Source organism: Nannospalax galili, unplaced genomic scaffold (genome assembly GCF_000622305.1).
Source record: "Nannospalax galili isolate Female #2095 unplaced genomic scaffold, S.galili_v1.0 scaffold530, whole genome shotgun sequence".
NCBI classification, from domain to species: domain Eukaryota; kingdom Metazoa; phylum Chordata; class Mammalia; order Rodentia; family Spalacidae; genus Nannospalax; species Nannospalax galili.
In genome coordinates, this window is record NW_008328331.1 from 1,523,445 (window position 1) to 1,545,114 (window position 21,670).

The 21,670-nt window shown below is 48.2% G+C and overlaps 1 protein-coding gene across 1 annotated transcript; it reads right to left on the minus strand.

The window, feature by feature from the left end:
- Positions 1–1,740: 1,740 nt before the first annotated feature.
- B9d1 (B9 domain containing 1) lies at positions 1,741–10,719 on the minus strand. Its single transcript, XM_008826339.2, has 7 exons — positions 10,348–10,719; positions 9,297–9,365; positions 8,270–8,381; positions 5,640–5,736; positions 5,262–5,324; positions 2,261–2,328; positions 1,741–2,020 (listed from the first exon to the last, which is right to left on the minus strand). The coding sequence occupies exons 1-7, from the start codon at positions 10,408–10,410 to the stop codon at positions 1,878–1,880; spliced, it is 615 nt and encodes a 204-aa protein (XP_008824561.1). The 5' UTR covers positions 10,411–10,719; the 3' UTR covers positions 1,741–1,877.
- Positions 10,720–21,670: the final 10,951 nt, after the last annotated feature.

Here is a 21,670-nt window from a genome sequence, read left to right on the forward strand (position 1 = left end):
AGCTAGTGGGCTTTTAATATTTTACGTGTATGAGTGTATTGCCTGCATGCATGTAAGTGCACCCATGCCGTGCCCGCAGAAGACAGATGAGGCTGTCGGAGCCTCTGGAACTGGAGTTATGGATCCACAGGAGAAAGATACTGGTCTGAGGAACCCTTGGGTTGTTAGCCACCATGTGGGTGCTACGATTCAAACCTGGGTCCTCTGGAAGAGCATCCAGTGCTCTTAATTGCTGAGCCATCTCTCCAGCCCGGACTTTTAATATTTTATGTGTCTGAGTATATTGCCTGCATATGTTTAACTGTACCCATGTTGTGTTATGCCCAGAGGTCAGAAAGGGTGTCAGATCTCCTGGAACTGAAGTTAAGGATGGTTGTTAGCTGCCATGTGAGTGCTGGAAACCAATCCCGAGTCCTCTGCAAGAGCAGCCACTGCTCTTAACCACTGAGCCATCTCTCCAGTTCCGCTAATGGGCTTTTAGAAAAAAGAACATGCTGGGTGTGGTGGCACAAGCCTTTAATCCCAGCACTTGAGGGGCAGGGGCAGTTGGATCTCTTTGGGTTCGAGGCCTGCCTGGTCTACATAGCAAGTTTCAGGCCAGCTGGGGCTACAGGGAGACCCTGTCTCAAAAAAAGAAAAGAAAGAACACAGGACAGGTGGAGTGGATAGAAGTGATGAGCATGAGTTCTAATGTGGAGAAAAGACAATGCAAGCAGAACCCAGACAGAACCAAGGGTTGCTGAGGGACCCTTGGGTTCAGATTTTAAACAAGACATTCTGGTCTTGGAAATAGGTAGCAGGGGGTGGGATGCAGCTATCAAGATCACTACGCGTGTAGAAGCTGTGGAAGAGGCTGTCCGCACAGCCATGCCATTGAGAGCACATCATGAGCAGCCTCTTTGGTACAAAAGCTTGCAGCTTCTGACAGCTTCTGGCTCAGGAAGCTTGAACAAGAGGAAGGAAACAGTCCCTCTAGAGCTGGCATGGGGTGTGTGGGAGGAAAACGATGCCACTACAGAGGGCTGCAGGGCTGGGACCAGCCTCAGAAGCAGTAGGAACTTACTCTTTAGGGGTTTTGCAGGACAGTGGGGTGGAGGTGGGGTGGGGGCAGAGGATGGGATTGCTGCAGGAGATAAAGGATGGGAGAGTTGGCTCATGTTTCAATGACCTAGAGTAAAGTGCAGCAGTGAGGTTGCTGGTATGAAGGTTTGGCAAGGGGAGGTCAGTTTACATGCCGGGCCAAAGGCCTTGGCATGCCAGGGTATGCGCCACCAGCATGCATACATGGGGGAACTGATGACCCAGGTCCAGGCTCCCCACAGATACCGGGGTGCTGGACTGTGGGGCTTGCTCAGAAAGTTGCACTCTAGGTGGCATCCTCCTGTCTGGAAGGTTTCTTACCCTTCAGGCTGGAGGTAGGTGCCCCTTAGAGCCCCTCTCCATGTAGATCCTGCTAGCAAGATCCTTTGCCAAAGGAGACTGACAATCACAGAACACAGTTCCAGACACAGAGTAACTTAACTTCCTTGCTGCCAAGGTAGGCAAGTTCTAGGGATGAGTGTGCTTGTGCACTAAAAAGGTCTCAGCTCTGAGCATTGGGGCCAGTGATATCAAAACTCAGGCTGGTTGGCTGTCCTGGGGCAGCTTCCACCCCAGGATGATGCCCTTCAGGGCAGCACCTGTTCTGAGAAGCAGTGCCTGGCCAGCCCGTCAGAGGAAGAAGAAAGTCCAGGCCCAGGCTCTAAAAATGTGGTATTTATTATATAAAACATTTCTGAACCGCCCCCAGCCCCTCAGATGCACTTGCGGTCCAGCCCTTGACTGTAAGAGCTGTGGGGTGCCTGGCCTGGGGTGGTGGGCAGAGCGGTTCCAAGACTTCATTGCAAATTGCCCTGGTGCAGGCTGGGCCCCAGACCCCCTTGTGTGTCCACAGGCCCCGTGTCATAGCCCAATTTCCTCATGTCCTTGGTCACTACATTGAAGAAGAGGGTGACAAATCCCTGAGAACGGACACGGGTCACTGCGGACAGAAAGTCAATGTTAGCTGGGCTTGGCTGGACCAGACATGGCAGACCTACCCCAGCCAGGCCCTTGTGTGGAAGGCATTCTGGGAAAATTCTCTAATTGGCTCATGTATTACTAGGCCCCAGGTGTCTGGCAGCTCCCTGGCTTTACCCATTTGTTTCCCAGGCTCCTGGGGTTTGGGCCCCACCTCATCCCTCCCTAGGCTCCAATCAGGAATGGGACCATTTGGCTTTACCTTCCCGGCCTTCACCCTGGGCCACCACCTTGGGGTCTGTGTACTCAGGCCGCCGTCCCATGAACCAGCTGGGGATACAGGAAAACACCAGTGAGCAGGGCTTGCTGGCCTCACACTGGACAAAACCTCTTCTGACTTAAAGACCCGGAGTCCTTTCATAACCCCTCCCCCTAGGAACCAGGCTTGAGACAGAGCCTCCCAGCGCACCCTCTCTGACCATCTGATAGGGTAGGTGTGATTCCAGGGTGGTGCCCCTTTTCAGGGTCTGTGGCCAACAGAGGCCTACCAGTACTTCTGCCAGGCGTTGTTAGGTACTCCACTGGCCCAAGTGGTGTCCAGCCTGCCCAGCCCAGGCTTTGATGGGTTTGAGTTATCAATGATGAATGCTGAGGGACATCTGGGGTGGGAGTACAACCTGAACCCATAGAAATTCCCTCAAAGAGACAGCTGAGTCGGGAGGGGAAGCAAGACATTGTACCCCTCTGCCTTCTCAAGAGGGAAAACCCAACTCCATAGGTGGGTCGGATATAGGTCTCCAGAACCTCGCCTCTGAACAAGCCACATCCCATCACTAAACCTCAGTTTGGTCAACTGTAAAACAAGCCCCATGAGGCACCACATGAGACTAGGAGATGAAGGCACCCTGTCAGCTGCCGAGATGCTACAGGTGTCAGGTCATCTGACTCTAGTCTTGCCCTATAGAAGGCTACTGTGTCAGACCCTTACAGGAGTCTTGTCATCCCTATGAATGTCCTTTGACTCACCTAGGCCACAATCCCCCAGCGCCAGTAGCATTCTGCATCCCCCAGCCTCAGAGTCTGGGCTCTGCATATGGGGAGGATGTGCTGGCCCAGCAGCCCATAGTCATGCTTGACTGGAAACCATAGGCTTGGAGCAGACAGGATTTTCCCATATCACTCAGGATCCACTCGGGCTCTACGCAGTAATTCTACCAGCATTCCTGGTTTGCCTGTGGAGTGGGGCTTTGTCCTCTCCCAGGGCCATTTCCGGCAGGCCTTCTGATAACCACTACCCAACCACCACTCATGCTATGCTTACAGGTACCAAACTGCTGGGTCCCTGGGCTTCCAAGCCATGCCTCTGCAACTCCACTGGGCTGCCAGGCAGGAGACTGAGAGGAAACCACACTGAGGGAGTGCTGTTCAGTCACTCAAAGGAAAGGGACAGGGAAGCCAGGGTTCTTGCTTAGCAGCTATGCATTCCAGCAGGAACTAGATGGGTGGGTACACCTATGCATGTTTCCCACATCATAGCAAAGCTCTAACTGCATCTACCTCCTTCAGTACTGTGAGGAACGCTGCTCCTGCTGTGTGGTCAGATCCCACCCTCACCACTTTCAACTTTCTTCTAATATACAGGTTTGCTCATCTAAGAGACAGACTATTCAGGGAAAATGTTCTAAGCAAGGGCTGAGGTAGAGTAGAACCCAGTGGGCTCAGAAACCCGAGGCAGGTGAGGGGCCCATGTAAACGGGAAGCAAGAGGAGAGAGGCTGAAATGACTCCTAAATGCAGAGGGCAGGCGGAACAGCTTCCAGTAGCAATGGCTCCTAGGGGCTCCGATGACTAGGTTGCAGTGTCTGCAGCAGGCTGAGTAACCACGCCAGAAATACTGAGTCACAGCATTCCCTGGACATGGGGAATGTGACCTTATTTATGAAGGGTGTCCATGTGGATGTTACTAAGTTAAGGATTTTGCAATGTGGAGATTATCTTGGGTTATCTAGGTAAGGCATAGGCAAGGAGCTGCCTGAACAGTCCACCATGAGGCCTCCCTCCTATAGCCCAGAACAGTCTCTTCACTGCTCTAACACGGGCCCAGGTTCCTGCCTCTCAGGGCTGCAGGCAGAGAAGCAAAGTCAACACCTCAACAGGATGGTGGAATAGCCCTGTAGCCTGTCTAAACCTGCTGACATCCCCTGAACAGTACTTCCCAACAGTCCTACAGCTGGTAGTGTCCAAGTGATCCTGGCCAGGGCATTTGGCTAAGCCTTTTCCTACCTTGGTTCCTCCCAGAGGGTATCCTGGGGCAATGGGCATCCAAATCTTTGGGCTGAAGCCAATGGAGAATGCTGTCCTTTCCCTCAGAACTCAGTGTGGCCTCCTTGGCTGGGCTGTCCCTCTACTCATTAGGACTCTGGCCAGGTCCCTCTACGTAATATAGGCACTTGCCAACTTGCAAGAGGCTGCTCACTGGCTGGCACCTGGAAGTCTGGGTGGTCCTTTACTTTCCCCTTGTCCTCAAAAACCTGTTGGGGAGCAGTAGTGGCTTGCAACAAAGCTAGGATTAGCAGGTACTTCCACCCTGATCTGACTCGGTCAGCTACGACTTGGATGGCTCTCCATGCTCCTGGTTGGATACAGCAAGGGTAGGCCTTCCTACTGGGCCATCTCCAGGCTTCTTTCCTCTAAGCTGTGTCCTGGATCCTGCTTGCCTCCCTAAGCACCCCCACCCCCACCCCTTGCTCACACTTACTGGCCACAGCAACCTCTTGGCTATTCCTAACTCTAAGCTTAAGCCTTCATCAGACCCTGCAAGAACTAGTTGGGCTCTGTGTGTGAAGCATACTTCCTAGATCCTTCATGGCTACTGCTTAGTCCTGGTATTATCTCTGCCCAAAGTCACTCCTTCCTGATTGGCTCCTGTAGTGAAGGCATTTAGTAGCTGCCTCCTAAGAGCCATATAGGATCATTGTGACTGGCTTAAGGAGCTTGCCTCATATTGCTGCATCCATGCCCATGCACATTTCCATGTGACAAAGACTTTTAGAGGGCACTTAAGACAACTGTAGACTTGAGCTGTCAGAAGTGGCCTAAGGAAGCCCAGTGACTGGGAGTAGTGCCGCCTGCCTACCTACCCATCTCCATCTGTCCTTAGATGGAGCAGCCTGAAGACCTAGGGATTTCCAGGTACCTCAGCAGGGTGGAAGGTGCCTACCATTTAGTCACCCTAGATCAAGAGGCTTCAAACAGAAAACCCACCTTGTGAACTTCTGCAGTGTAGACGTAGACTCTGGCACAAACATGGGGATGGTCCTCTTGTGCCTGAAACAAGTTTTCACACATAGATGTGCTGAGTAAAGTAATAGCCTTGTGGGAACCTTCACAGGCAGGCCAGTCTACACACAGGACTTCTATGCTTACTCCCATCCCCCTCTCACCTATGTGGCTCCCTTCCCAGGAATGGACTATACCCAGTCACATTCACCCTAAGCCACCCATGCTTCTGAGCATATCTGACCTGAGTCTAAGAAGAGGTGGCCAAGAAGCCTGCTGAATAAAAGTGTTCCCAAGGTCTGTCCAGCCCAGTAAGGGGCAGACTATAGCCCAAGGACCAGGTCAGAGTGAGTGAGTACCTACCGTCCAGGAGAGAAGGGCACGTGAACTGCCCCATAGCCTCGGACCACATCATTCCCAAACACGTCTGGTCCATACACACTGAGCACGATCTGTGGCCCTTGGGAAGGACAAGGTGGTTGGCATGTGATGAAACCAGGGAAGGAAGGTAGCAGACCATGTGCCTAGTTCATGGGATGGTGCCCAAAGCCCTGGGAACCCTGCCTTACACCCCCTAACACACACATGCCCAGTCTCTGCCCTTAGTACTTCCTGTGCTACCCTCCATATCGCTGCTCACGGCTGGGAAGGCAAAGCCAAGACACTGTCCCAACTTTGATACTCAGAGGATGCAGGAAGTCCTTAGGAAACCCTGGGGCCAAGCCTGGGCCCCTGCTTTCTTCTGATGGATGTGGTTCCCCACCAACTGTGGAACCCTTGGGAGAGGGACTTGTCCTGGGGGGGTGTCTGAGAGCAGTAAGAAAGTAAGTAGGCCTTCCAGGTATCTCTCCTTAGCTTACCGACACACGTTTCCTATTCATATACCAGCCAGGCATCCTGAGCATCTCTGTCCTCCAGGTGTGGCAGACAGCTCATACCCCAGATGACAAGTGAGACTTGGGAGCTGACTCTGGCCACTGTTGAATGACCTCAGGCAAGTTCTCAACCTGTCTATTCTTAGCTTTCTCACGTCTAAAAGTCTTGGAAATACAGAAAGTGCTCAGTGAAGGTTAAAGATGTCTGTGCCCTCCCCACTACTCTGCCACCAAAAGTAACCTGAATTTGAATTATATCATATATGTGTGTGTGTATTTATAAAAATGCATGTTTGTACCCAGCCTTTTAAATTGTTATGTTTGTGAGACTCACTCAGATGGTTCCATATATAGGAGTTTCTTCATTTTCTATGTTGAATGCCTGACCATTGGAATATACTGTAGTTAGCTTTATGTTGGTGGTGATGGGCACACAGACTATTTCTACTTTGAGAATTATCAGTGTATTGGATCACTCATGTGCAGACTCTGGGCATACTTGTGCACTCATCTTGTGCAATGACCACAGAAGTCAGAAGAGGCTGTCAGATCCCCTGGGACTGGAGTTATGGACAGTTGTTAGCTGCCATGTGGGTGCTGGGATTCGAACCCGGGTCTTCTGCAAGAACAACCAGTGTTCTTAACCGCTGAGCCATCTCTCAGCCCCAAGGCAGATTGATCTTTTAAACTTGATGTATTCTAGGGGGCAGTGTAGCTTCCTGTGGATTTCATTGCATTTCCTTTAAATTAATTAATTAATTAATTAATTAATGCTGTGGATGGAACACTAGGCCTGCTGAATGCTAGGCAAGTACTCCATCTCTGAGCCACACCCTATCCTGTTAGAGGGCTTGGTCAGCCTCATAAGCACCTCTGGGGGACTCAGCTCACACTCACAGGGGTCACTGGGTCACATGTCTGAGGTTTGATTTTTCTCCTGGAACCTAGCTTGGTAAAGCTCCATTGCTTTGCAAGCCCTCAGGATTAGAAGGATGGTTGTAGGATGAGGGAAGAGCATTTGCACAGAACATGAACAGAGACCAGAAGAGAGCCCTTGACTGACCAACACAGCTGGAGCAGGTATCTCAGCTGCTGCCTGCAAGGCTTGGTTTTGGTTTTGCCTTTTAACATTTGATTTTTCTCTTCTAGGTGTCCTCAGCAGGAGCCTGGTCCCAATTTGTGTACTGTCCCAGGAAATCTACGGCAGCTTTCTCCCTCACGGATGACAAAAGGGTGGGAGTCCCTGCCCGGGAGCACCACTGGGCAGACCCTCTGTGTAGTAGGAAGGCCAGGACTGAGAAATCAGATGGATCTGAATTCAAATACACTCTTAGCTACTAAATGTGAAGCTGAAGGCAAGTGCTGTCATCATTTTTAATCTGTTCCCTAACATGGGAAGAAAAGAAGAAAAATCTATGCAACGGATAGGACTAGGCAGCTTGGACTAGCACAAGGAAGGCCCTCATAGCTCCCACGGACCTGACCCCAAGCAAGTACTTCTAAGGGAGAGTCAACAACCAGATGGTTAATAATGACTAGATAAGGCAGGAAACCCTTTGGGGGCAGGCAAACCTGATGACCTGAATTCAAACCCTGGAACCCACGTAAAGGTAGATGTGTGAACCAAACCCAGAAAGTTGACCTTTGACTTCCTCATGATGCACTACAGCATGTGTGTGTGTGTGTGTGCATGTGCACGCGTGCGCATACTTGAGTGTGTGCACACAATAAAATTTCAATTTATTTTTTTAAAGAAAAGCCTTTGGGAAAAAGGGTGAGGGAAGAGTACATGCAGAGAGGGCAGGTATTGCAGAAAGCTGGAGCACAGCAAACAATGGGAAATTGAGAGTCCAGGATCAGACCATCCAGCCTGCATACCAGACTCTGCATGCAGCTGGCAAAGGCAACAGATGATCTGCAGCTGACCAACCTATGACCCTTTAGGAAATGAACTGGGTGGAGGGGATAAGGAAAACACTGAGGGAAAGGGGCATGTAGCAAGTACACTAAAGGCCAGACACAAGCCCAGATGTGGAGCAGTGACCACTGGAGGGAGCTAGTGCTAGAGAGGCAGCAGAGGCTCAACCACCTCCTGGAATGCATGGCCCACAGACTCACAGCCATAGGGGTTGGTGCTTTTAAAGGTGACATCAATGGGGAAGTTCCACACCAGCGCTCGCCGCACATCTTGGCTCTTAGATGCAATCTGTGAGATGCCTTCCTCCAGACCCTGTGCGACACAGACAGCTGGCCTGAGTTCTAGGCACTCACGGCCCATCCCCTGATCCTAGGCTTCTCCCCAGACTCTGGGAGGGCTGTTTAATCAGCTAAGTTCTTTCTGCATGGCTTGTTCCCACCCTTCCTTCAAATCTTCACCCCAAAGTGCCTTTCACTGCAGCCTTCCTTGGTCTAGATTCCAGTTTCTCTGTTATCCTTTCTACCCTACTCCTGAAATCACTGCCCTCACTGTCCACTCATCTCTGGCAACATACCAGAATACTTACTGTGTTAACATATCAGTGGTACAAATGAGGAAACTAAGGCTCAGAGAAGTTATATAAGTTGGTATCCCACTTTTTGTTTTTTATTTGAAACAGGGTCTTATGTAGCCTAGCATGGCTTAGGACTCACAGAGATGCCCCTGCCCCTAGGCTGTGAAGGTTACACTAGTGCTGTGCAAACAGTAGGGTATGGTGAAGTGGTGGTCTGCATCTCAGTCCCTTCTTGTGGTAAGATTGTTCTCAAAGCCTTGGGATGACAGCAATCTGCCCCCCCCCCCCCCCCCCCCCCCCCCGCCACTGCCATATGTCCTGACTCCTGGGCTGCTCTGCTGGCTGGGGAGGAGACTGGCTGGAGGGCCTGCCTGTCTGTGCTGCCACTTGTCCCTCTTTGGATGCCACATGAAAGCACTCAGGGTTAGGTATGTAAGAGAGCACAGACTCCAGGGGTGTACCAGTAAACCCCGCAGTTTTACTGGTAAAAACAGGGCTGTGTTCTCTAATCCAGCTTTGCCAGAACAAAATTGTGTTTGGGTCCCCTCTGTCCTTGGTGTCTACTCTCAGTCAGTTCTGGAATACCAGGTTATAATAGATACTTCACAAATCACAAAGGCTATTGGTAGGGGAGGCTCAAGAGTTCAGCTTACCGCTGTGGGGGCCCAGTCCTGGCCATACACAAAGCAGTACTTGCAGTAGAGGTCGTCATACTCTGGAAACTACGAGAAAAGTATATGGGATTCTGTTTACAGGGTGCAAACAGCCACACACACTGGCTAGGCAGGTGCAGCCAGTAGGAATTCTGAACATGAGGCACCCAGGGTGAAGGATGTGGACGTGGACTTTGGCAGGGGCTGGGGATTCAGGTGAGGGAGTGTGAGGCCTGCCACATACTTCTGGGCCTTTGCTCAGGCTTTGCCTTCTGTCTGCCGTCCTTCCCATTCCATGATCTGGCAAGCTCCTTGCCCAAACTTTATAACTCTTTTAGTCAGCTTGTTCTGATTCCTTGGCTGGCTTGATGGCTTGGCCCCTTCAGCCTCTGTTTCCCTTCATCAGAGCACCCAATGCCAATGTCTGACAACCCATTGGACTTAAGAAGGAACGGGTTTCATGCTTCCGTGTGCACCCAGTGGTGGGCACTGATCTACAGGAAGCCAGAGGGACACCGAGCAGTTGCACTGCAACAGCTGAGGGCCTCGAAAGAGGGAGGGCACAGAGCAGAAGAAGATGCTCAGAACACCGAGCCCAGCCAGGAGCCCTCCAGTGAGACAGAGAAAAGGGGTAAGACGCAGTACTCTGATGAACCAGGAAGGCAGAAGTACCTACCGAGTTTCAGGCCTGGTAGAACCTCACAGTAACGTTGGTTTAACAACACAAGCAACAAACCCCCCTGAAAGAACAGTACAGCGAGTTTTACTGCCAGGCAGACCTGGGTTCGAATTCCATCATGGCCACTGCCGTCTACTAAGTTTTCTTAGCTGTAAAGTGGACAGCTGAGCCTTCACTCCCATTGCTCCCTTCCAAGCCAGAGGCCACAGGCAATGAGGAGTGTAACTTTGGTACCGGCTCAACGTCCCAAGATCTGCTTTCACAACCTCGGCTGCAGATTCCCAGCTAACCCAGAAACTCGGGGCAATGGCTTTCCGGGGGACGCGATCCGGGGGGACGGGCCGGCCCCAGGCCGGGTCCACGGCCGCTCACCTGAGCACTCTCCACCTGCCCGTTAACCATGAGCAGGAATACGCTGGGACTCGCCGCCGCCATGGCGCTGGGTCCCGGGAGACACCCGCAGGCTGCGCGCTGTTGCTGAGGCTGCCGGGTTACCTTGGAAAAAGACGGCGTGGCGCCTGGGACATACTTCTTCTCCTTGGCCCTTGCGGGTAATGAAGCGCTGGAGCAGTGTTGTCGATGGGGGCGGGGCTCCGCGCCCACCTTCTTTGGCCGCTAGCCCTCCGGCAGTGCGGAACCTAACCCCGCGGCGGGTCGTAGGACCCGCCTGGACTGTGGGTGACCACGGCCGGCCTTGCCAGGCTGGACCCGTGCAGGCGGGAGAGCTGGGTGGTGGGAAAGCCACGTGCTTTGACACCCATCGCCACGAGGTGGCGCTGTGGTCACACGCGGAGGAACGCCTAAGCGCCTCAGTGGCTGGAGCTGCTGGGCAGGATGCTCAGAGAGGGACCCCTAAGCCAATCGGCTGCCTGCATCTTGTGCAGGGACCCGCCCTTGTAGCGTTTGAGCCCCCCTTCCCGCGAGAATCCTCTAGTCCTAGCCACCCCACCTGCATGTTAAGCTGTGGTCCACAGAGGGGCAAGCACCCCGCACACCAGCAACTCAGAGCTCAGCGTTCCTGGCCACTCAGGGTGAGCCACCAGCACCCTTCCCCAGGAGATTTAGCTTCTGTCAGCACCTTGATCCAGCTGCTCTTAGTCCCGTCATTGTCCTAGGCCTAATGCTAGCCTCTGCCACTAGACACCCCAGCTTCATAAGTTCAGGCGCCGCCAGTGTCCCATCCGACTTTCCGGGCACATAGTAAACACCTGAGAGCTACTTACATGAATAATTGAATACGTCTCCATTTTCTAGGGGCACACAGTAAACACCCGAGAGTTACTCGCATGAATAATTGAATACATCTCCATTATCTGGAGGAAGAGACTGAGATTCAGATTCAGAGGGTGACTTGGACACATTCATAACAGCAGTTTTTCAGCAGAGGCAGGCTTCAAAGGCAGAACTTAACAAGGGGACATTAGCGTCCTTATCTCAAATCAAAGAAATAAAGAGATGCACGGAGGTGTAGATTTCAGGAAGCCCATGGACTCCAGGACGTCACACCCTGTATACCTGCAACCCACTAGCTGCTAGCTTGGGAGTAAGGGGTTCCTGTAGCCACATGTGGGGAAGAGGGAAGGTGTGGTTGCGGCCCACCCTGGGTCCCTGAAGCTCGCTCCCGACCAAAAGTGGGCCAGAATACCTGATGGGGAGGGGGACCGTGCAAAGCCAAGAAGCAGGATGGTTGGGGGCCTGAGTCCCAAGCTTTGTGTAGAGCAGGGAGGACCTGTCTACCTTCCCAGGGACTTGGTCCTAACTCCCTCTGTCTCGCTTAAATAGGCTCCTTCCAGTTAAAATGCGTTCTCTCACCACTACCAATCTCACCTATCTGTCCCCTCCCTGTGGCCGTTGCAAAATTAGTTTTCAATACAATGCTTATCAAATAAACAGGTGCTGTGGAACAGTTTTCTTCTGGTTGAAACATTCCCTCATTGGGGGAGGGGGTTGGGGGGGTCACTGGTCAGGATCACTTTCTGAGGTAAACAAAACAGTACATGTCTCTGAAAGTGGAAACTTGCAAGATTCTGGAAGGCTCTTCCCCAGGTTTATAGAAGGAGTAAACAATGGGCTGGAGAGATGGCTCAGTGGTTAAGAACACTGACTGTTCTTGCCGAAGACCCGGGTTTGAATCCCAGCACCCACATGGCAGCTAGCAACAGATTTCATGAGTCATACCCATATTGGGGTACACTTTTCCATGATGCAGCTGTGTTTACATCATCCTAGCTCCTCTAAGTAACCCCTCACCTATACTGTTAGTAACCCCAATAAAAACTCAGTGGCTTACCAAGTTGGACTCTGGTTCCCTTTTTGGAGCATTGTCTCCCCAGGAAAAGTCTCACACTGATGGGGAAAAAAATATGCTCATACATTTAATGTCACTTTAGTCCCACTACTCTGGAGGCAGATCTCTATAACACCACTATAAAGTGAGTACTGTGTCCTAAAGTATAGAAATCAGTCATAAAACAATATGGCTCGGTGTGGTAGGGCATGCCTTTAATCCCAGCACTCAGGAGGCAGAGGCACAGGGATCTCTGGGAATTCAAGGCCATCCTGGTCTACATAGAGAATTCCAGGCCAGCTGGGACTACAGGGAGACCCTGTCTCAAAAAGAGAAACAAATAAACAAAAACAATATTACACACACACACACACACACACACACACACACACACACACAACCTTGCACAGAAAGATTTTGAAGAGGGGAAACTGTTAATGTCTCTGTAGTAGTCCTAGCCTCCATAGTGAAAGAAAACAATCATAGATATTGTCCTAGTTTGATTCTCCATTGCTGTGACAAAACACCCTGACCAATACCAACTTGGGGAGAAAAGGGTTTATTCAGTTTACATCTCACAGGTCACAGTTCATCAGGGAGTCCAAGGTAGGAGCCCAGGGAAGGAACCTAGAGGCAGGAGCTGGAGCACAGGCCATGGAGGAATGCTGCTTACTGGCTTGCTCCCCTGGCCCATGCTTAGCCTGCTTTCTTACACAAAATAGGCCCAACTTCCCAGGGGTGGCATCACCCACAGTGGGCTGGACCCTCCCACATCACTCAACAATCAAGAGATTTCCCCCACAGACATGGCCACAGGCTGGTCCAATGGAGGCAATTCCCCAATTGGGGCTCCCTTAACCCATGTCTGTCAAGTTGACACTAAAGCTATCCACTAAAGATATCAAGGTGGCTATTTTCATGTCTGGGATACAAATATGTGGATGACTCCAATAAAAACCTGTTTAAGCCAGAGGGTCCCCTCATGCTAGGAACAATAAAACCATACTCTTTTTAAATTTTTTTCATGTTTTATTATTTTTATTTTATGTGTATGTGTGTATTGCCTGCATGTAGGTAAGTGCACCCATTTCATGCAATGACCTCGGAGGACAGAAGAGACTGTTGGATCCCTGAACTGGAGTTACAGACAGTTGTTAGCTGCCATGTGGGTGCTGGGATTCGAACCCGGGTCTTCTACAAGAACAACCAGTGTTCTTAACCACTGAGCCATCTCTCCAGCCCCCAAAATCATACTCTTTTAATCCTGGTCATGTTCAATATCTAGGATGGGTCCCTCCTGACTTATGTCAGAATATTGCTGTTCTTAATCCATCATACTGATTTGGTGTTAAGGGCCAGGAACATATACTGGGCAGCCCTAATGGCACCCAGCAACTCTGTGGCACTAACCTTTGGACCTGGCTACCCCCAGGATGGATTAGCAGATATACTGTACAATTTCCTTGGATTCAGGGAAGACAATTAAAAGTTCTAGATCATGCTGCCTTTAAAAAAAAACAAAACTCATCAGTCTAGAAGATGTCACTTTGCATATTGCAACTCTCACTAAATATATTCAAAAGGCTCTAAATGACACAGCCCAGGAATTTACCCCCTCAAGATTGTGTGTGTGTGTGCGCACGCGTGTGTGTGTGTGTGTGTGTGTGTGTGAATGTATGTGCAGAGGCCAGAAGAGGGTGTCAGAGTCTCTGGAGCTAGAGTTACAGGTGGTCGTGAGTGCCCCAACATAGGTGTTGGGAACAAAACTTGGGTCCTCTGGAAGAACAAGAAGCACTCTTAACTGCTGAGCTGTCTCTCCAGCCTTGGAATTTCCTTCTTAATTCTGAAGTTCATTATACAAAACCGTATGGCCTTAGATATCTGCATGGCATCCCAGGGTGGCACTTGTGCCGTTCTCAAGGTTGAATGCTGTTCTGTTAATGTCTCATCTGCTTTATAAGAGCTACAAAAACAGATTCAGACCATGTTTGACAGTGCATGCCATTTAGATGAACAGCTCTGGAAAGGGATTCTGGATCTTCATGGTGGAACTGGGTTATGTCTGTTATAATCTTTTAAAAAATATATTTAAAAAATTTTTTATTATTTTTATGTGCATGAGTATATTGTCTGCATGTATGTGAGTGCACCTGTGTCCTTCAATGCTGCAGAAGTCAGAAGAAGGTGTCAGATTCCCTTGGAACTGGAGTTAAGGATGGTTCATAGCTGCCATGTGGGTGCTAGGAATCAAACCCAGGTCCTCTGCAAGAGCAGTCAGTGCTCTTAACTGCTGAGTCATCTCTCCAGCCCCATCTGTTTTAATCTTTGTAGCAATCCTGTTAATCTTTGGACCTTGTGTACTCAACTGATTTTTAACTTCATCTCTTCTTGTTTACAGTCTAGCCACACTTAGATGGTCCTAACATTCTAACTTCATCTACATGGGTTCCCTTGATCACTGTCCAAGGTCTGAAAGTCTACAAGAGTGGGAACCTGAAGAATGCCCCGTGTCCCCTGACTTCTCTTGCTTCAACTGTGCCCAAACCCCTACATCTCTATCCAGGAGCCCAAAGATCTTCTTCCCTTGCTATACCTGGCAGCTATATGAATTGAACCAGTGATGCCCTTCTGGGGTCATTTAGATAGGTCCACTGGAGGGGCACAATGACTCCATTCAGTCTGAAAAAGCCAGATCAGTCTTTGCCCTAATTCCCCAATGGTATTTAGGGTTACCTCTTTGTAGGGGGCAATGGTGAGAACAGGAGCTAGAAACTGGCTATGCAGATTTAGTGTAAAAAGACCCTGAAAAGTGACCAGTTTCTTTCTTACCTAAAAGTCAGAAATGTTCTTGGACCTGTCATAGCCTCATCCTAGCCAGAAACCAGAGGAGCTAGAAGTGTTTATGCCAAAATGCCTCTGATTCTGCCCTGGCCAGAGGCCGTGATGCCAGAAGAGGGTCTTTGTTTTCCTCAGTGTTTTCCACTAAAGAGTATTCCTTTCCTGGAAACCAGTGTGGGTAAGATTGAAATTGCAAAGGCATCTGAACACCCAGAATGAGAACTGGACTGACCAGTTCACCACCCCCATTCCTCCATCCAGAAAAGCCTTATTAACTCCAAGACAATGACACCCCAATATTTGGGGCTGGAGAGATTAAGAACACTGACTGTTCTTACGGAAGACCCAGGATCAAATCCCAGCACCCACATGGCAACTAACAACTGTCCATAACTCCAGTTCCAGGGGATCTGACAGTCTCTTCTGTCCTCCACGGGCATTGCACAGCACAGGTGCACTTACCTACATGCAGGCAATACACACATACATATAAAATAAAAATAATAAATAAAAATTTAAAAAATATACCCCAATATTCTCATATCATTTCACTAGACATAAATTGTATATGGAAAAGTCCTGGAAGTTAGTTTACTGTGCATGAAGTGCCTGTGTATGTGCTTATGCAAATCTTTTTGTGCAAATTCATTTGTGAATGTAAATGCACACTTAGTGTTGTCTGCCTTGTGAACTGTGTGTTCCTATGATTTGTGTGACCTTGTGGGAGTGAAATCTGTGCCCTGGAGGGCATCCTGGTGGGAGCATGAACACACCAGGCTTCTGTGCATGCAGGTGGACTTGTGGATGCATGGGTGGTGTGTGCGAAGTGCCACAGTGTGTGCTTGGTGCTCGGGTGCTAAGGGACAGTGTGAGTGTTGCCAGACAACACTGCTACTGGGCTCTAGGCCAAGGGAGGATTCTGCTTCCAGACCAAAGGCACCCCCTCTAGGAGCACGAGCATTCTGGTCCACACTGGAGAGACCATGCACCTGGGTAGGGGATCAGCTCCTCTGCCAGCCCCAGGCTGCCAGCCTTCGGGTCCCTGTGGAGGCCTAATCTTGGTTTTGAACACCCGGGTGCCTCCTACCCACACTCTTAGCTCCTAGATCTCTTTAACCCCTTTGTCAGTGAGTTACCTACTCAATGTCTGTTCTTGACCTTAAAAAACCCTGATGTTTTTAAGCCTTCGTTTCTGAGCCTCACTTACAGTAGGAAGAGGCCATATTGTGTTACTTTTCTTGGTGAGATGTGAATAAACATCTGTTCACCCTAGACAGGGTGCTGATGACAGACTAACACAGCAATTCCACCCAAACCTAGCTTGGTGAATAACTGAATTGATTGGGCTTACAGGAGCATGGGTGAGGGGTTACTTGCAAGAGTAAGGGTAACCCGAAAGAGCAGCAGCACTTAAAGGTCCCACCTCAACATAGACGGCAGCCTTGTGGAAGGTGTGCCAGAAAGCCCCACATTTAGTTAGTCTTCTACTTCTTGTATACTCCTACATCTCCCAAGGTCACTTGCAGCTGAGGGCAGAACAGGACAGTGTGGAGGCTAGAATCCCAGCTGAAGATCACTTGATCCCCTTCCCTCTCTCCTTCGGTTGGAACTGTCAGTAGCGCCATTGTTACAATAGACCTAGCTGTTGCTCTTGGTCTGCTTACTAACCACTGGGTAAGGATGGTGGTGTTGGGATGATCATGCTAGGAGAGAAGAAAGCCATACTACAGCAGGTCATGTGCACAGTTTTGAGATTTGCTCTGAGCTCCCAACAAGGCATTCACTCTCATGATGATGGGCCAGAGGTCACTCTCATCTTCTCATTTCTTTATTCTGTCAGAAGCACGAATGTGATAACTGCAGTGCAGCAGCCCTAAGTTCAGAGAGGCAAAAAGAAAGGAGGAGGATGACAAGTGGGTAGAGTGCTAGTTCCTGACAAGCACTACTGAGTGGCAGGACTGAGGCCAGCGAAGCCCTTTCAGCAAGGATCTCTACTTGCTGAGCCATCTTGTCAGTCCTGGACTGTTTATGGTGAAAGAAAAACAAATCTTCCTGTGGTTATGTCTTGGCTGGTGGGCTCCTGTTACTGGCAGCTAGATGCAGTCTTCACCAATCCCTGGTGGAGGGCTGGGAGCACTGCAGCCTGCAGAGTTTTCTTATCATGAGACTCCCAGGTCTACTCCCCTGCTCCCAGCATCTGTGAGATTAATATCAGGGTTCTTGTTTGAATTACACACCTGGAATCAGTGAGAATTTAGACCAAGCCCTCATTTTCAGTCTTGGGTGATTCCTTCCTATATGACAGGGCAACAGGTCACCACTTTATGTAGGCAGAAAGAGCCAGGCTAAGAGGTGGGGGCTGACTAAGGGCACACTGGCTGATGGGATTATAGCTCAGGCCTTGCCTGTATGGTGGGGTCAGGATGGGAGATGGCTCTATTTGGTACTAAATTCTCCTCCCCAACCTGCTGTGAATGGAAGTTCCTAGAAAAAAGCTGCATCCAGGTAAAGATTCTACAGTGCTAACTCATTAGAACTGTGACTACAGAGAGCTGGAATGTTACAGGTCCTACGTCAAATGATCTTGGGCTACATTTGGCTTTCTTTTTTAAAAAACATTTCATTTTCATTTTATGTGTATGAGTCTATTGCCTGCATGTATGCAACTGCACCTATGTCATGTAATACCCATGGAGGTCAGAAGAGAGCATCAGATCCCCTGGAATTAGTTATGGATGGTGGTTAGCCTTCATGTGGGTGCTGGAAGCTGAATCTGGGTCTCTGCAAGAGCAGCCAGTGCTCTTAACCACTGAGCCATTTCTTCAGCCTTGATGTTCGACTCCCTTAATAGCCATCCATTGCCCATCTGTTTGACCCAATATCCAACTTTTTGTATCAGGTAGATCCTTTTGGAATGCAGACATGAACTAGCTTCCACAAGCCAAATGCTAAGACTGTCATCAGATAACATCTGAGGCCTGTAGCAGAGACTTCACTCTTTGCTGTACATCATCCACCTTATGTTCTCACCAATGTATTTACAAAACACCCTGATTTATTAAAAAAAATTTTTTTTGGACTTTTTGAGATAGGGTCTCCCTGTAGCCCCAGCTGTCCTGGAACTTGGTATATAGATAAGGCTGGCCTTGAACTCACAGAGATCCACCTGCCTCTGCCTCCCAAGTGCTGGGATTAAAGGTGTGTGCCACCACACTTGGAAAACACCTAGATCTATGACTTTGCTCTATTACAACAAAAACTTTAGGTAAGAATTACCCCATTGGAACATAGTATTTGGGGTCACTCATTAGGCTCTAGAATAAATTCTTTTTCTCTTTGAATTCAGAACTGTGATTTGTGTCAACAAGTTTTGGCACCCAACACGGGGCCCCAATGATAATCCACTTTCATTGGAGGAGCTGCCTTAATCGGCACCAGATACCAGCATGGGCTCCTGTGCCCAACCATCTGGTGCTATCTTCTTGAGTGGATGCTGGCAAATTCTTTCCAGGGCTCAGACCTCCTTTGGTTTAGTTGATGGTCCATTGGTTTATTTATTTACTTAGGTCTTTTTGAGATAGGGTCTCCTTGTAGCCCTAGTTGGCCTGGAACTCACTATGTAGACCAGGCTGGCTTTGAATTCACAGAGATCTGCCTGCCTCTGCCTCCCAAGTGCTAGGATGGTTTATTTTTTACATTTTAATTTTTTAAAGTTTTTTTCAATTATGTATACATGTGTCTTGTGGGTTTGTATACCTTAGTGCAGAGCCTGTGAAAGTGCAGAAGATGAGTGCAGAAGGTGCCATGGGTTCCCCTAGAGCTGGAGTTACAGGCAGCCATGGATGCTGGGGACTGAACTCTGGGTCTCTGGAAGAGCAGCAAGTGCTCTTAACTGCTGAGCCAGCTCTCTAATTGTCATCAGTTTCTTTTGAGCTTGTTGTTAGGACCTTATTTAGATGTTGATTTTTGGTTTCAGAGTATTTGGTTTATAAGGTTCCCTTCATTGGATTTCAGAGCAATTGGAGTTTTGTATTGTGTTTGGTTTGTTAGTTTGTGAGCATTCAGCCTTTTCCATTCCCCCAATATCTCAAGGAATGCAGAAAGATTTGGAGAAGAGCCTCCATTTGGTACTCTAGCTGGTTTTATGTTTGATAATTGTGTTAATTCAGCTTCACAGTATTTGGGAAAATGGATAACTCTAACTAAAGATGACTTAGCTTTATGTTTTCCACAAAGGGAACATTGGTATTCCTAGAAAAAGTTTTGTGTACTACACTAAGTCCTAGACAATAAATTAGAGATTATAAATGGGCAGACTACTTTAATTATATTTAAAAATATCTAGAGGGGTTGGGGATTTAGCTCAGTGGTAGAGTGCTTGCCTAGTTCGGTCCTCAGCTCCGGAAAAAAAAAAAAAGACAAAATAAAAATATCTAGAGAAAAATAATTAAATTGGTTGGTAATTACAAGCAATAATAAGAGTTTAAGGAACTATAAGTAAAGAAGAAATGTTAAAAAGGAATAGAAAATTAATAATAAAGTTTTAGAAGTTTTTAAACTTACTGGGCAGTAAAATTACTTATCTTGGTATACTAGTTACTTTCTTCCTTGCTGCAACAAAATGCCTGACCAAAGCAACGTAAAGAAAGGGTTTACTGGGGCTGGAGAAATAGCTCAGCAGTTAAGAACACTGGTTGTTCTTGCAGAAGACCAGATTCAGATCCCAGCACCCACATAGTAGCTAACAGCTGTCCATAACTCCAGTTCCAGGAGATCTGATGGCTTCTGTCTTCTCAGGCATTGCATGGGTGCATTTACATACATGCAGGCAATACACTCATACACATAAAATAAAAATAATAAATAAAATATTTAAAGAAAAGAATTTGGCTCACAGTTGGAGGGTACAGTCTATCATAGTGGGGAAGCCCTGGTGTCAGGGGCTTGAGGCAGCTGGTCACGTTGCATCCACAGCCAGGAAGCAGAGAATGATGGCTGCTCATGCTCAGTCAGCTTTCTCTTTCTATTCAGTCCAATACCCAATCCCAGTGAATGGTGCTGCCCACTTTTAGGGTGGATCTTCCCATTTCAATGAGCCTAATCTAGATAATCCCTCACAGGCATGGTGATAGGTTTGTCTCCAAGGTGATTCAAGATCCTGTCAAGTTGAAAAGTAACATTAACCATCACACTTGGCATGTCCAACTTAAGATGTGAGTATAAAAATATAAACATTTGAAGGATGACTTTTGACTGCTATTGCGTCTTGAAAAAAAAAAAAAAAAGGTTTTAAAAAAGTCATTATCTTAGCCAAGCCTAGATAAAGTACAACTCTAAAAATTTGGGACTAAAAACAAAATGTCATTTAAAAACTTGCTTAGTGTTGTCTTCTTAGAAGCTTATAAAGGGCACCTTACAGTTTACAGATGATCCCTATGTATTTCATTCCATTATAAATATAGATTCATCTCCTCTTTTACAATGTGTTATTTACTTATTTTATGTGTATGAGTGTTTTGCCCACTTGTATGTTAAGTATACTATGTCTATTCAATGTCCATGGAGGCTAGAAGGTGTCAGATCCCCTGGAACTGGAATTACAGATGGTTGTGAGTCATCAGGTAGGTGCTGGGAACCAAACCTGGGTCATCTGAAAGGGCAGCCAGTGCTCTTAACCACTAAGCTATCTCTCTAGCCCCCTATAATGTATTGGAACAATGATTTATGTTTGTGCTTTCAGCTTTCCTTGAGTACTTGACATGCTTTCCTGCAAAGGTAAGCTAGTATTCAAAGGAAGGGAGACATACAAAATGAAGACAGGGATGCCAAACTTTTATCCTGCCATTTGGTGAGTCCAATTGAAAAGTGAATGCTTTTTAGCAAACGCATTTCTAAAAAACTTACATCTTTAACAAGAAGATATGGGTAAGAAAAAATTTGTGGGTAAGAAACAAAAAGTAGGGGCTGGAGAGATGGCTCAGAGAACACTGGTTGTTCTTGCAGAAGACCCGGGTTCGAATCCCAGCACCCACATGGCAGCTAACAACTGTCTGTAACTCCAGTCCCAGGGGATCCCACAATATCTTCTGACCTCCACAGGCATTGCATGACATGGGTGCACTTACTTACATGCAAGCAATACACACATACACATAAAATAAAAATAATAAATAAAATTTTTAAAAAAGGAACAAAAAGTCTCTAATGACTTGTAATGTCCTATACAATTAATTAAGAGTCCAGTGGTCCCTGGTGCCTCACCCCAAATAGTCAGTTTCAGGACAAGTGGTGTTATAAAATTTATCTTTAAGATAGCAAACGTCCCTCTTGAACTCTATTAAAAAAGGCCCAGGAGACAAGGCCTGGTTCTGCTCTAAGAGGTTTCCATTCTCCCTCAGGAGGGTGATATTCTCATTCATCCCCACTCTCTGAATTCACCTATGTTTCTTTCCCTCCAGAGTCTACTATTTAGTAAAATTTTCACACCAATTCTGGTCTGATAAATACTTTTATCCCCATGCCTTGGGCTCATCTTTCCAGGCATAACATTAGTGACAGAAAGAGAAGCTG